This window comes from Microtus ochrogaster, chromosome 5 (genome assembly GCF_000317375.1).
Source record: "Microtus ochrogaster isolate Prairie Vole_2 chromosome 5, MicOch1.0, whole genome shotgun sequence".
NCBI lineage: Eukaryota > Metazoa > Chordata > Mammalia > Rodentia > Cricetidae > Microtus > Microtus ochrogaster.
In genome coordinates this window covers 32,628,861-32,642,853 of record NC_022012.1, presented here as the reverse complement: position 1 = coordinate 32,642,853, position 13,993 = coordinate 32,628,861, and the positions used below count along the sequence as shown (strand labels likewise).

At 34.6% G+C, this 13,993-nt stretch overlaps 1 protein-coding gene and 1 pseudogene across 1 annotated transcript; one reads left to right on the top strand and one right to left on the bottom strand.

Moving 5' to 3' along the window:
* Positions 1–6,775: 6,775 nt before the first annotated feature.
* On the top strand, positions 6,776–7,272 carry LOC113456063 (annotated as a pseudogene).
* Positions 7,273–8,779: 1,507 nt separating this feature from the next.
* LOC101984629 (olfactory receptor 8D1-like) lies at positions 8,780–9,706 on the bottom strand. Its single transcript, XM_005347095.1, has one exon. The coding sequence runs from the start codon at positions 9,704–9,706 to the stop codon at positions 8,780–8,782; it is 927 nt and encodes a 308-aa protein (XP_005347152.1).
* Between the last annotated feature and the right edge of the window lie 4,287 nt (positions 9,707–13,993).

Sequence of the window (13,993 nt, the reverse complement as noted above, 5' to 3'; positions counted from 1 at the left end):
TATATATATATATATATATATAGAGAGAGAGAGAGAGAGAGATCATAATATCCATGTGCTAAGATTCATTTTCTTGCCCACCCAGCCTTGTTTACTCTGAGCATCTTGCTTTCTTAGGGAATTATTTTGGTGCATATAGAAGTCAAAATAAAAGAACAAAATGAGAAAGATTCAGGGATAGGTGTGAAAATCATTCAGCCCAGCTAAGCATTGCAAAAAGAGCAATTTAACAGCAATAAAAAAGGGCTACGAAGTCCATTGAAAAATGAGCAAAATCATAACTTTTCAAAATGCAATATTTTCTAGATAATAGAAATCTTGTTCATGTTAAAATATGCACAGGTATGTCCAGATAATTCATGTAAATAACTTTTGTATTAATGTGTTTTGTCATTGTAATCTCAAAGGGGCAAGAGAGACTGACACAGTATTTAAACTTCCTACCAAAGTAATGGAATCCATAGTGGGAGTCACAGATGAGCAAAGATAAGATATATATATGTCTTTGATGGGAAATGAAATATAATATACAATGAAGGTGAAAATGAGCAGCTTCCAATTGCACAGGTCATGGGCTTTCTTTAGTCAGAGAGTGAGGTACTAACTTTTGCCACTTACTGTTTCCTCCGCTGTTTTGGCTTCCACAATTCTACAGTTTTGTAGTTCTATAATACACAGTGGTATCTGACAGAAGAGTTATCTGCTGCAATTCTCAATATGCATGAGTGAGTATCCAAGAAAAGTAACTGATGTTCAATATAGAAGAATACAGATGCTCACAAAGTTTATAAAGTTACCCATGAAATAATCAGTATTTAAATTTATATATATGTATATGTATATATATTTAGAGAGGAAATGTATGTGTCTATAGAATGAAAATATAATTTGTGGTTTTGCTTCTTTGTTTAGCATAAAATATGGAAATAATTTCTACAAATCTCTAATTTTTAAACATATGACTAAAGCAGTGCTTGTTCAGGCAAACAATGAACAAATAAGAATATATTAAATTCATGGTTTCCATTTTAAAGCTATATTTTTAGAGCAGTTGTCTTTTTTATGCAATGGCTATGTTTGAAATCACATTAAAAGTAAGTGACAATAATCTTAAAAACAAATGGTATATCACAAATGGTAGAGCATAGTGATAAGAATTCTAACATCATTGTGGAACTATTCTACGTGGCATCAAATTGTAGGCAATTTCACGCTAGTAATTACCTATTAAATCCTTCATAGTAAATATATTGTGAGGAATCCCCTTTATATAATTAAATGAGACAGTTTAAGTTTTAAATTAATTTTAAAGTTTGCTATATATAGTGTTATGGTTAGCAAGATAAATCTACAATATGGATGAGCTTATTATTGTTAAGACAATTTGAGTAGTACTATTTAGATATCAGTTAAGACTAATTCAAACTTCAGAGAAATTTGAATCTACTTACCTGAAGATGTTTGCTTCAAACACAGAGATTCTATATTATTTGGAAATGTTGAGCTACGATTTAGAAATACACAAGTAATTCATTCCCAATGGTAGACAAATTCTCCAAAGATTTTGCCCATGTGTAATACACAATTAATTTTAAAAAATGATGGCTTTGATGATCTCAGGAAGCATTTTACTACCTCAGGGATTCAACATTATTAACAAAGCTCAATAACTAAATCCCATGTTGTCTTACTATAATACTCTAGAGTTCTCAAATTCTTTTATTTATTTATTTATTTATTTATTTATTTATTTATTTATTTATTTATTATCTGAATTCTACTTTAGTAGATGTCAGTCAGTCTTAAAGGAATTTACTCTCTGGGGATATTATAGATTTTCCTCTTCACTAGTCTATGTTTTCTATCACAGAATCTGGGAAGATACACAGGGCCTCAACTACTATTGCTAAACATCTAAATGTAATTAGAACATCCTCTTCTGTAAGACAAAACTTGTTTACAGAATTTTGTTAGTTTTGCCTTCTTGTTCAAATCCCAATTTTCTGCTTTAAGACCCAGAACCACATAATCCTTAACATTATGCGAGTCTTTTGGTCATTCAAAACATGTCTTAAATTTTCTTACTTGATTTAAACAAAATATATTCTGAGCCAGGATTTTATTGTTATCTAAGCTCAACTAAAATTCATGATACTCTTTGCTCATCTTCCAAAGAAGGCATGCACTTAGCTTCACTTAAAAAAAAATACTAATTAGTTCTTTGAGATGGTTTTGATCACATTTACACACCCCCCCCAATCTTTGGTTATCAACTCATTTCCAATCAATATAACTTTGTTTTCAGTTTTATCTGTCATCCATCCATCATCATCTATCTATCTATCTATCTATCTATCTATCTATCTATCTATCTATCTATCTATCTATCTATCTATCTATCTATCATCTATCTTCTTCTTCTTCATCATCATCATCATCATCTATCATCTATCTTTTTATTTATTTATTGTAACCTCACGATTAATTAATAATGCACAAATATTCTTGTGAGTTGTCTTCCATTGGTATGGTTGACTTACCAGGGAGTCAATTCTTAGAGAAAGATATCTCTCCCTCTATAGCAGCTAGCCATTGCCAACAGTTCTAAGGCTAGAGGTAGGAGTTTGCTTTCGACTCTCCTCTGCAGGCTAGGATTTGGACTGGATTGGGTTGGCACAAGTTTTGTACAAGATGTCATAATCACTGTCAGTTGCCATCTGCTCTAATCATTTTATAATTTACCTTATTATGCCATTTTCCCTCACCTCATATCATGGTCTCTTTTTATCTAATTGTTAAATATACACAGACAGACACATTCACACACACACAATACCCATAATAAATATATATATATATATTACTAAATTTACAATGTAGCCAGCTAGGTCCATCTAATGTTATAAAGGTTTTAGGGATTATAATATTGGTGAATTTATTTAAAACTTAATTTAAAAATACATGATAGCCAATCTTTTATTTTAAAGATTAAAATAATATTATTTTATAGTTTATTACAATTTCAACATAAATTGTAATAAATAAATAATAAAACAATGCCTAGCAAATGAGGTGGAGTTATAGGGATTCTAAACCATCCATTTCTTTATTGATTATACATTTATTTAGACAATTTAAAACTATAGTTTGAAAAGTAATGGTTTATTAAAACTTTGCCGTCACATCTATGTTTTCCAACTTCCTATTATACTAAAGATATATGATACATAATTGCTAGTTCTTAGTATGTTTCCCTTTTCTATATTAATATTATTAAAAATTATCAATTACTATTTTATTAATTTTGTCTTGTTTTTTAGTATAATAGTCTTTCAAGTTTTCATTTTTTATTTTTACTTTCTTGTGTTTTACTTTATTTTATTATTCATATATGTGTATGTATACACACACATACCACTGTATTTTGTTATTTTATATACTCTGATTTTATCCTCTGGGTACTATATGTTCCTTAGATCCATGTTATATTTACCTATGTGCCTATTACTTTCCATGATTGCACATTTTTACCTCTTTTCTAAAGTTTCTGTGTTTCTATTTTGTTGATTTCAGCCCTCAGTTTGATTATTTCCAGTCTTCTACTCCTCCTGGGTGAGTCTGCTTCTTTTTTATTTTCTAGAGCTTTCAGGTGTGCTGTTAATTCTCTATTGTGAGCTTTCTCCATTTTCTTATGTGGGCGCATAGTGCTATAAACTTTCCTCTTAGCACTGCTTTCATAGTGTCCCATAGGTTTGGGTATGTTGTGTCTTTATTTTCATTGAATTCAAGGAAAACTTTAATTTCTTTATTTCTTTTTTGATCAAGTGGTGGTTCCGTAGTTGACTGCTTAGTTTCCATGAGTTTGTAGGCCTTTTGGGGGTGGAATTGTTGTTAAATTCTAAGTTTACTCCATGGTGATCCAATAAGACACAGGTGGTTACTCCAATTTTTCTGTACCTATGGATATTTGCTTTGTTACCGAGTATGTGATCAATTTTTGAGAGGGTTCCATGAGTTGCTGAGAAGAAGGCATATTCTTTCCTGTTTTGGTGGAATATTATATAGATGTCTGTTAAGTCCATTTGTTTCATTACATCTGTTATTTCTCTCATTTTTCTGTTACATTTAAGTCTGATTGACCTGTCCATCAGTGAGAGAGGAGTGTTGAAATCTCCTACTATTAGTGTGTGGGGTTTGATATGTGCTTTGAGTTCTAGTAATGTTTCTTTTACATATGTCAGTGCTTTTCTATTAGGGGCACAGATATTCAGTACTCAGACTTCATCCTGATGAATTGTTCCTGTTATAAGTATAAAGTATCCTTTTCCATCTCTTCTAATTGATTTTAGTTTGAAATCAGTTGTGTTAGATATTAGTATAGCCACACCCACTTGTTTCTTAGGTCTGTTTGACTGGAAAACCTTTTCCCAACCCTTTACTCTTAGGTAGTGTCTGTCTTTGAGGATGAGGTGTGTTTCTTGTAAACAGCAGAATGTTGAATCTTGTTTTCGTATCCATTCTCTTAACCTCTGCCTTTTTATAGGTGAATTGAGTCCATTGATATTAAGTGATATTAATGACCAGTGGTTAATAACTCTGGTTATTTATTTATTTATTGTGATAGTGCTTGTGTGTTTCCCTTCTTTGAGTTGTGCTGGTGGAGGGTTGTCAGATGTCTGTGTTATTATGAGTGTTGTCGGCTTCCTTGGGTTTTGGTTTTCCTTCTAGTACTTTCTGTAAGGCTGGGCTTGTGGCTATGTATTGTTTAAATCTGTTTTTGTACTGGAACATCTTGTTTTCTCCATCAATGCTGAAAGAAAACTTTTCTGGGTATAGTAGTCAGGGCTTGCATCCATGGTCTCTTAGTATCTGCAGCACATCTGTCCAAGACTGTCTGGCTTTCAAGGTTTCCATAGAGAAGCCAGGTGTAATTCTGATAGTTTTCCTTTATATGTTACTTGACCTTTTTCCTTTTCAGCTCTTAATATTCTTTCTATATTCTGTATGTCTTGTGTTTGGATTATTATATGGCCAGGGGATGTTGTTTTTTGATCCAGTCTATTTGGTATTCTGTATGCTTCTTGTACCTTCATAGGAATATCCTTCTTTACGTTGGAAAAGTTTTCTTCTATAATTTTGTTGAATATATTTTCTGGGCCTTTGAGCTGTAATTCTTCTTCTTCTACCCCATTATTTTTAGGTTTGGTCTTTTCATGGTGTCCCAGATTTCCTGGATGTTTTGTGTTAAGAATTGTTGGATTTGTTGTTTTCTTTGATCAATGAGTTTATTTCCTATATAGTATCCTCAGTGCCTTAGATCTTTTCTCCTATCTCTTATATTCTGTTGGTTATACTTGTCTCTGTAGTTCTTGTTTGTTTACTCAGATTTTCCATACCAAGCCATCCTTCGGTTTGTGTTTTCTTTATTACCTCCATTTCTGTCTTCAAGTCTTGAACTGTTTTCTTTACCAGTTTGATTGCTTTTTCTTGTATTTTGGGGGGGGTATCTTTGAGGGATTTTTTCATTTCTTCTAACCTTTTGTTTGACTTCTCTTACATTTCTTTAATGGAGTTTTTTACATCCTGTTTAAAGGTCTCTATCATTTTTATAATGTTATGTTTAAAGTCGGTTTCTTCTACTTCTTCTGGATTAGGGTGTTCAAGTCTTCCTGTTGGGTGCTCACTGGATTCCGTGTTATCATGTTGCTTTTCAGGTTGTTGGATGATTTCTTGCATTGGCACCTGCCCATTTCTTCCTTCAAATACATCCAGGAGAATCTTGGCGTCTTGTTCTAATCTTTGCTGAGGCTGACTGTGTACTTGGTGGTTTTCTTGGTCCCCTCAGCACTGGAGCTGGCTCTCAGATCCCTTCTGCCCTGAAGCAGGCTGTTCTGGTGGATCTAAGGATCCCTTAGATGGAAAGGAGTGCTTGGGGGCAAATGGGATGGGGGTAATAGAGAAAGCTAGTAGCCAGGTAGGCACCCTGCTGAATGGCCAGAAATGTTTAAGAAATTGGAGGGGGCCTGTACTCCATTTCTGGGACCGTCAGGCTAGGCAGGCACACACATACCCCTCTGGATGGATCTTGGTACAGCAGCAGGGCCTCTTGCTAAGCCAAGGACCTTGCAGACAAAAAGGTGGGCTTGTAAGAGCAGGGTCCCTTGGAGTGAATAAGCCCCTGGGGCAGGAGCACTCACCACTGGGTCCCCATTCCCTCAGCCCCGAAGCAGGCTGATTTTGGGGATCCTAGTGTCCAGCAGATGGAAAGGAGTGCTGGGTGGCAAAATGGAATGGGGTAAATAGAGTGGCCAGAAATGTTTAGGGAATTGGCTAGTCTTTATGTTTTACTGAGTTGGACTGTTGTCCTATAAAATCAATTTGCCAAAAAATATAATTAAGTTGTTAGGCAGAAAGTACTTCATCTTCTTAAATACTTTACTAAGTAATAAAAAAGCAGACATGAAAAGGAAGTAAACTCCCCAAAATATCACATTCTCCAATTACACTCGTAAAGTTTTTTTTAATCCATATAGACCTGCTCCTATAAGAGTTTTTTTAATCATTCAAAGAATATCATTGTTCTTGTGGAATAAGACAATTTCCAAAATGTTACATCCTTTTTTTTCAAATAAAAAGAGATTTCTAAACAATTCAGTGTAAAGAGTCCCTTTAAAAAAAATTAAACCATCGTGTGTGAGATAACTCCATGGTTTAGCTTCAATATTTGATGTGTGTGTCTGGACGTCTTGCTTTGGAGTTACAAAATCTCAAAGCTATGCGGAATCTCTATATCATGACTCACGTTATCCTAATGGGCATCCCATGAGCAGAGGGTCTGGGAACTATGTTTTGTCCTGTTTTTGTTTTTCTATATATTTACCCTGCTGAGGAATTCACTCAAACTCCTCACAATTGTTTCCTCCACTCAGTTTCACACGCCCATGTACTTCTTGCTCTGCCAGCTCTCTGTATGTGACATAGTTTTGCTTTTGGTGAAATCTCCCAAGATGCTGTTTCCCCTCTCAGGAAATAGCCAAGTAGTCATCTAGTCAGGCTGCATGTGCCAGCTTCTCTTCTACATTTCTTTGGTTGTACTGAATGTTTACTGTACACTATAATTGCCTATGACCACTTTATGGCCATATGCCACTCTCTATAGTATTCAATAATTGTGAACCACAGTGTGTGTGTCATCTTGGCAATACAATTTTTGGCTGTATTTAGGCTATCTTTCTTACCACTCTTACATTCCTTACTGAAATCTTCAGTTAGTATTATTACAGATAGTCTAAAGATTTGGGATTAGGTTATTTTATCATCTGCAGTTACAGGTGATTCCTCTTCTTTCTTAATGTTATAATCTCAAGGCACTTCTTATATCACAGCTAATTGAATACAATTTATACTTAATAATAAATTATGATGAGATGGAGATACACTTCCTCTACCTCACTTGATATAATGACCTATTAACTTATGATAATCTCCAAATGGAAATCAAGGTATCTTGCATATTCTGAATAAAAAAGAAATGTTAAAATACATTGAGCAGACCCTGCCAATCTATTTTGCAACTGTTTTTTTTTCTCTACATGTCTCTTGATTTTCCTATACATTTGTTTTGTTCTCTCAAGGATTAATGGATGAACCTAGGATCCAGTTCATGTTTCTAAACATTTCACATTAGTGAGCAACCCAATACTTCTCATGCTGCAGATTTTCTTTTTAAAAAAGAAAAAAAAATGTATTTGAGTTTTTTACATTTGTGTCATGCATTTTGCATTTTGTTTGTTTCATCTCATATCTACTCTCCTTTTTAATATTAATCTCTCTTTCACATTTGTGTATATCTATTATTGTCCATTGGTTATGACCAGGAGAATCTTTGTCCTTAGATTTAGAACTAGAGTCTGGTAGACACAGTAGTAACTCAACTCAATAGCTGCGCACACACTCACAGATTCCATCAGTAGCCTTCAGATTAGTTCTGTGAGGAAAGTTATAACAAATGATTGATTATTCAAAGAGACCTGATTCTAAACTGCTTTCAAAATATTTATTTTTATACCCATAGATAAAAACACCTTTCAACACTGAAAGAGTTTTCATTTACACAGAAAGTTGATGATTAGAGACTCATGACTGCATGGGAATTGAGAATAAGTGATAGATAACAGCTGAAGCCCTAAACAATGCTTTGTACTACTATATGCTCTAAGGCTGAAGAAACATTGCAGATGAGAAACGAAGGAATGTAAGAGGTAGAAGGTAGAGAGAAAAACAGTAAAATACATTTCTAAAATACAACCATTGTGCTTATGAACTAAAAGAACTTGTACTGCTCCTACTGAGTTTACACAAGAGAGATCTACTCATAGTTATTCATGGAGTGTGGAAGGAACTTACTTCAGAACTATAGACACAGAAAGGATTTAATAAGCAATGATTGAACATAGGAGGAGAAGACTGATGTTAAAGAAAAATCTGAATCGCCGTTGCATTTATATAACAAAAAGATTAGTTTTCCAGTCAATGCATGCTTTACAACATGATTTTCCATTATATTGTAAAATTGAATCAACAATAAAGGGGAAAACAATTAAAAATTATAAACTTTGGATGTAGGAGGTTGATATAGTGTTTACCTAATATAGAGGTTACCCAGAACCACAAACATTGATAAGGGTATATTACAAGAAAGAAGAAAAGATGAACAAAAAGTACATATTTTCAGTAGAACAACTCATTTCTCCCATCTTTCATTTGCCAGCACTAAGACTTATCTCCTCACCAAGAATCTTCCCAAAGCTTTCTTCACATCTTTGTTCCTCAAACTATATATTAGAGGATTCAACAAGGGAATCACTGTGGTATAAAATACAGAGGACACCTTCTCTTCCTCCAAAGTATTACTAGAAGGAGGTTTGAAATACATGAAGGTGATAGAACCAAAAAAGATCCCCACAGCCATGAGATGAGAGCTGCAGGTTCCAAAAGCTTTGGACCGACCCTCTGATGAGCTGATGCGAAGGATGTTGGAGAAGATGAAGATATAAGAGACAATAACAGCTATGGTAGGCACCAAGGTGTTGAGTCCTGCAATAATAAATAGGAGAAGCTCATTGAGATGTGTGCTGGAGCAGGAGAGGTTGAGGAGGGGGAGAACATCACAGAAGTAATGGCTTATGATGTGGGATTTACAAAAGTTCAGTTTCATCATAGCACTTGTGTGGGCAATGGCAGAAAAAAGGCCTAGGATGAAGGAAACCAGAACTAACAGTGAACAGAGCCTAGAGGACATGATAACATTATACACTAATGGTCTGCAGATGGCCACATACCGATCATATGCCATGGCAGTAAGGAGGTAACCCTCAGCCACCACAAAGATCACAAAGAAAAAGAGCTGGGCCATGCACTCAGAATAGAAGATCAGATTTTTCTTCCCAAGAAAGTTCACCAACATTTTAGGTGTAATAACAGTGGAATAGCAGAGATCAACAAAAGACAAGCTGCTGAGAAAATAATACATGGGAGTATGCAGCAGTGGGCTGACTGTGATGAGGAGAATCATGCCCAAGTTCCCCACTACTGTCATAGTATAGATTCCCAGGAACAGGAGAAAGAGGGGCAGCAAGAGCTCTGATTCCCGAGTTAATCCCACCAGGACAAACACTGCTGTTGCTGAATTATTTCCAGTGCTCATTTTGAAGATTTCTGTGGAATTGAAAACAAGACATTAGTTTAACATTATATGACCATAAACATGCCTGATCTCGTATACAACTAAAAATTACATTATGAAAGACCATCACTCCTCTTTCAATGAAACTAAAGCTTGAAATAGAAATTAGAAAATTGCCAACTTATTTTTTTATCTATGTTCAATGAATGTCTAATATATCTTCTTTAACTCTCTAATTTGGCTGTGATTTTAGATTACAAAACAAAATGCTTTCTTACTGATTAAGAAACATTTGCTTCTTGGGTTTAACAGCAAAATAACACAATTTGTTCTGTTTGAGACGAAAGTATTTGCTGATAGATGAAGAGGAGAAATGCCGTCTGTTTGCTTATGCACTTAACGTTGCTGCTCAAGAAGCTGAGATGGAGGACTTCTGTTGCTTTGAAGATTAGTTTTGATGGAATAGGATGTAGCATAAGCTTGGATTTTTGTATTAAATATTTCTGAAAAACAAACAAACAAAAATCCAGCTAAGTGATTCAATCACACAAAATTTCAATAAAATAAATCAAGAAAGATTAAAAAGTAGACAAAATTGTAGAATATTCTAACACTGTTTCTCTGATTTCTTTTCACACAGATGTCTTCAAAAATACCTACACAAAAAAGAAATGATGATTGCCCAGTCGCACTGCACTGGAAATAGATTTTATATCCAGCTGGACAGATGTAGATATTCACATGTATAAAAAAAATGAGTCACTCCTAGAAGGAAAATGACTCTCACCAAGATACTCAAGCAACTCCTCCCGGATCCCTAAGATGTTGGCAAAGGCTGCAGACACTGCTTTTCCCATACTGCACTCATGGGAAGCATGGCCTCCTGAGATTAAGTTCCTTACACCAAGGTTATCAAAGAGAGTTTCCTCCTGCTAGCAGTTCTCAAAATTGTCAGTACCTTGTACCCCACGCGTAAGCAAAAGGCATAACCTATAAAACCTAGAGATCATCATTATAAGAAAGGAATATTTGCTGCAGAACATTCTTATAACTCATTATTATAAACTTGATCATTCTAGTAATTGATTCCCACAGTGCTTTTGACCCAGGATCTGAACAAATAAAATCAAATGCTACATTTCTTCCTTCAAGAGATATCAAATCCAATGGCTCCACCATTTTTCAGTGTGAAATCTTTTTCAGGTGGAACCATATAAGATGACAGTTTGTGATTTTGGAGTACAGTTTGAAAAGGCAGATGGAGGTAATGATTAAACTCCTCCAGTCCCCACTTCTTGTTCCTTTCCTTCTTTCATACCTCTTCCTTCCTCACACATTACGTGTTGACTCCATACGTTTTACCGGAGTTATGGCACTGAATTCTAAAAACAACAAAATAAAATGAAGGGTTATGCAAAAAATACTTAATCCCAGAATTTTATCTAATTTAGAGAAAAATTGGCTTGGAAAAAAAAAACAGAAAAGGGAAAATAGGTATCCTTGGCTTTAACAGAGTTTGTCAAAAGGGATATTAAATATTTGGGAATGATGAAGGAATATTCTTCTGAAACACCTCTCAAAGGAAAGTACCCCTTGAGTGAACAGCTTTGAGGTACATGTTTCACACTGTAGTCTCAAGCTGATCTGAGAAGGCAAAGAATAAAACAAACAGACAGGTACTCAAGATTCAGATGACTGTTTCCTTATTACTTTGACAGAGTGTATATGTGTATACTGAAACCACAAAACAGCCCATCTGGAAATAAAGTAGTTCAATTTAATAACCTCCATATTTCCCATATCCTTTGGAAAACAAAAGTACAAAATAGGTTAAAAAGCTGAAATTATAGAGAGATTCAGCATCAACAGAGGCTTAACTTCATTGCTGATCATTTTCCATCTTTGGAGAAGTCATTGAATGAGTTTCAGTGGAAAGTAAGACTGCAACAAAACTTTCTAAGAATTCCTAAGACTATCCAAAGCCAGGAACTTAAATATTCAATATTAAAAAATGTAATCAATATTTCCTATACATAAAAAATTTTGGATATGATCAGACAATGTCGAGAGGTGAAAATATATTACCATGAAATGGGGACTATACATTTGAGTATTTTTTCTTCTTACTAAACTTTTCACCTAATGACAATGATAAAAATATATTAACTTTTTAGTTTATTTGGATTTTTCAAATTTCCTAATTTTGGAAGCTTGGAGTGTTTGGAGTAAGATCAGTGGTCCAAGCAGTATTCTGGCGGCCTGAGAGAAGCTGTCACATTGAACAATCTTTATGTCACAGGGTGAACTCTTGCTAGAACTTGTGAAACCCAGAGAAAACAAAAGAGGGCTGTTTGACATTTATTCATGATCTCTCTCCTCATGGTCTAAGATTACTGTTTCAACATTAATGAGGAAGCAGGAATTTATCTTTAGTAAGGAATGACATGTTTAGGGTTGACTTTACCCTTACTTGCTGTCTCTGGGAGATACATGTGGGCATCGTACAGAGGCACTAGTACATACATCCTACAGAAGTGCTTACAGAAATTAAAAGCTTCAGCATTGTGGAAACTCCAGTGAGGTTCTCTGTACCACAATTGGCTAAATTCGGACCCAGAATTATTCCTTCATATGATTATATAAAAATAATGAGAAAGCATAACAGGAAGAGAGACAGGAAGACATTATCTACTGGAAAGAATACTGAAACAAATACTTCCGGTAAAGCTGAGGTATCACATGTAAGTGAACAAGGTTGTTATGTGAATTCTTCCTCTATCAGACTGTTGCCGTAAATGAGTCTGAGCACTTACCTAGGTCCTGCACAGAAAGTGAATTTCTTAAAAATTGCTTGGTTTCTTTTTCATGTAACAGATAATTATTATGATTTTCAAAAAAATTCTTCCTGCTTTTTTACACACATTAGAGTCAAAGAGTGAATTAACATATTTTTTTTAGCTAGAGTGAATTATCAATGTTTATCTAAAAGAACAAGCTATCAGTGTCCTGTAACAGATCACCTCTGGTTTCCAGGCTCTATAATCATGAGTGTTGTGTGATATGAAGTGTTTAGGTGATACTTCTGGGACTTTGTTCTTATTAGGAATAGAAAACGCTCATACTTGCACCAATTCCCTAGAGTCTCCAGCATTTAAGACGAACCAGTAAGAATGACATCAGGCTCCCTTGTTAACATCTGTCCCAAGAGTAATGATGGCTGGAAAAAAAAGGATTATTATGTATTCACAAGTTATCTATGAAAAGTCAAAATTAAGTTAGATGTCAATTGCTAGTTTTTGACTAAGAGTATATTTTTTTTATATAGAAAATAATTTCTTTTGTTTGGCATTCAGTAACGCAAGCAAAATGAATACGTTTATGTTTATTTGAGCAGCCTTGAGAGAGGAGCTTTGTTTATGAAGGGGAAGTAAACAAGGTCTGAGGTACTCAAGGAATCATTACCATATGACTGGGGGAGAAACTTGCAGACTTTTTCCCAATCTCAAGATCAAATTCCAAGAGTTTTTGAAGATTTTCCTTCAACAACATATTTAGAGATTTGTCATTCCACCTTATACACTGAATTCTTCTTCTCTCATTCTCTCAAGTTTTTGTAGCTTGTGATTGCTGTTGAGGTAAAATCTTACTGTGTAGCTCAGCACTATGCTTTATTTTTTTTTCCCAAAGCATCCAAGTACTTGGATCATACATAAGCCCAACTGCTTTTGTTCTAGTTGTTAATTTCATTTACTGAAAATATAATTTACCATATAATATATTCTGATTAGGGTTTCTCTTTCCTCTACTCCTAACAATTCCTCCCATATACCCACCCATCTGAATTCACATTCACCCACTTTCTGTCTCTGGAGAAGACACACAGGCTTCTAATGGATAATAATAACATAAAATAAGATAGAAAAACATTGAAAGAGACAAATTAAACAAACAAAAGGAAAAGGACCCAAGGGAAAAAAAAACCAAAAAAACAGAAATAGATACAGAGACCCACTCATTTGCATAATCAGGAATCCCATAAAAACACTAAACTGGAAAACAACATATATGCCAAGTACCTGTATACTTGTATGTTATAAATTAAAAACGAAGTTTTAAAAAGCCTTGTCTTAACATTACAAGACAAGGAATGCCCAAATGTAATGGAGTTCATTTTTTGTTGGCTGTGGGAAGGAAGTGGTTACTTTCCCCAGTGAGGCTCCCTTGCTTAATCCAAATTTTCATTTGTAAGTGGTTATCAGTTGAAGTTAGCTTCTGGGTTAGGTATAGGGCATGTGTCCACTTTTTCAA

What these genes read in the sequence shown, in the direction of transcription:
- LOC101984629 (XM_005347095.1), bottom strand. Translation starts at nt 9,706, where the DNA reads ATGAGCACTGGAAATAATTCAGCAACAGCAGTGTTTGTCCTGGTGGGA.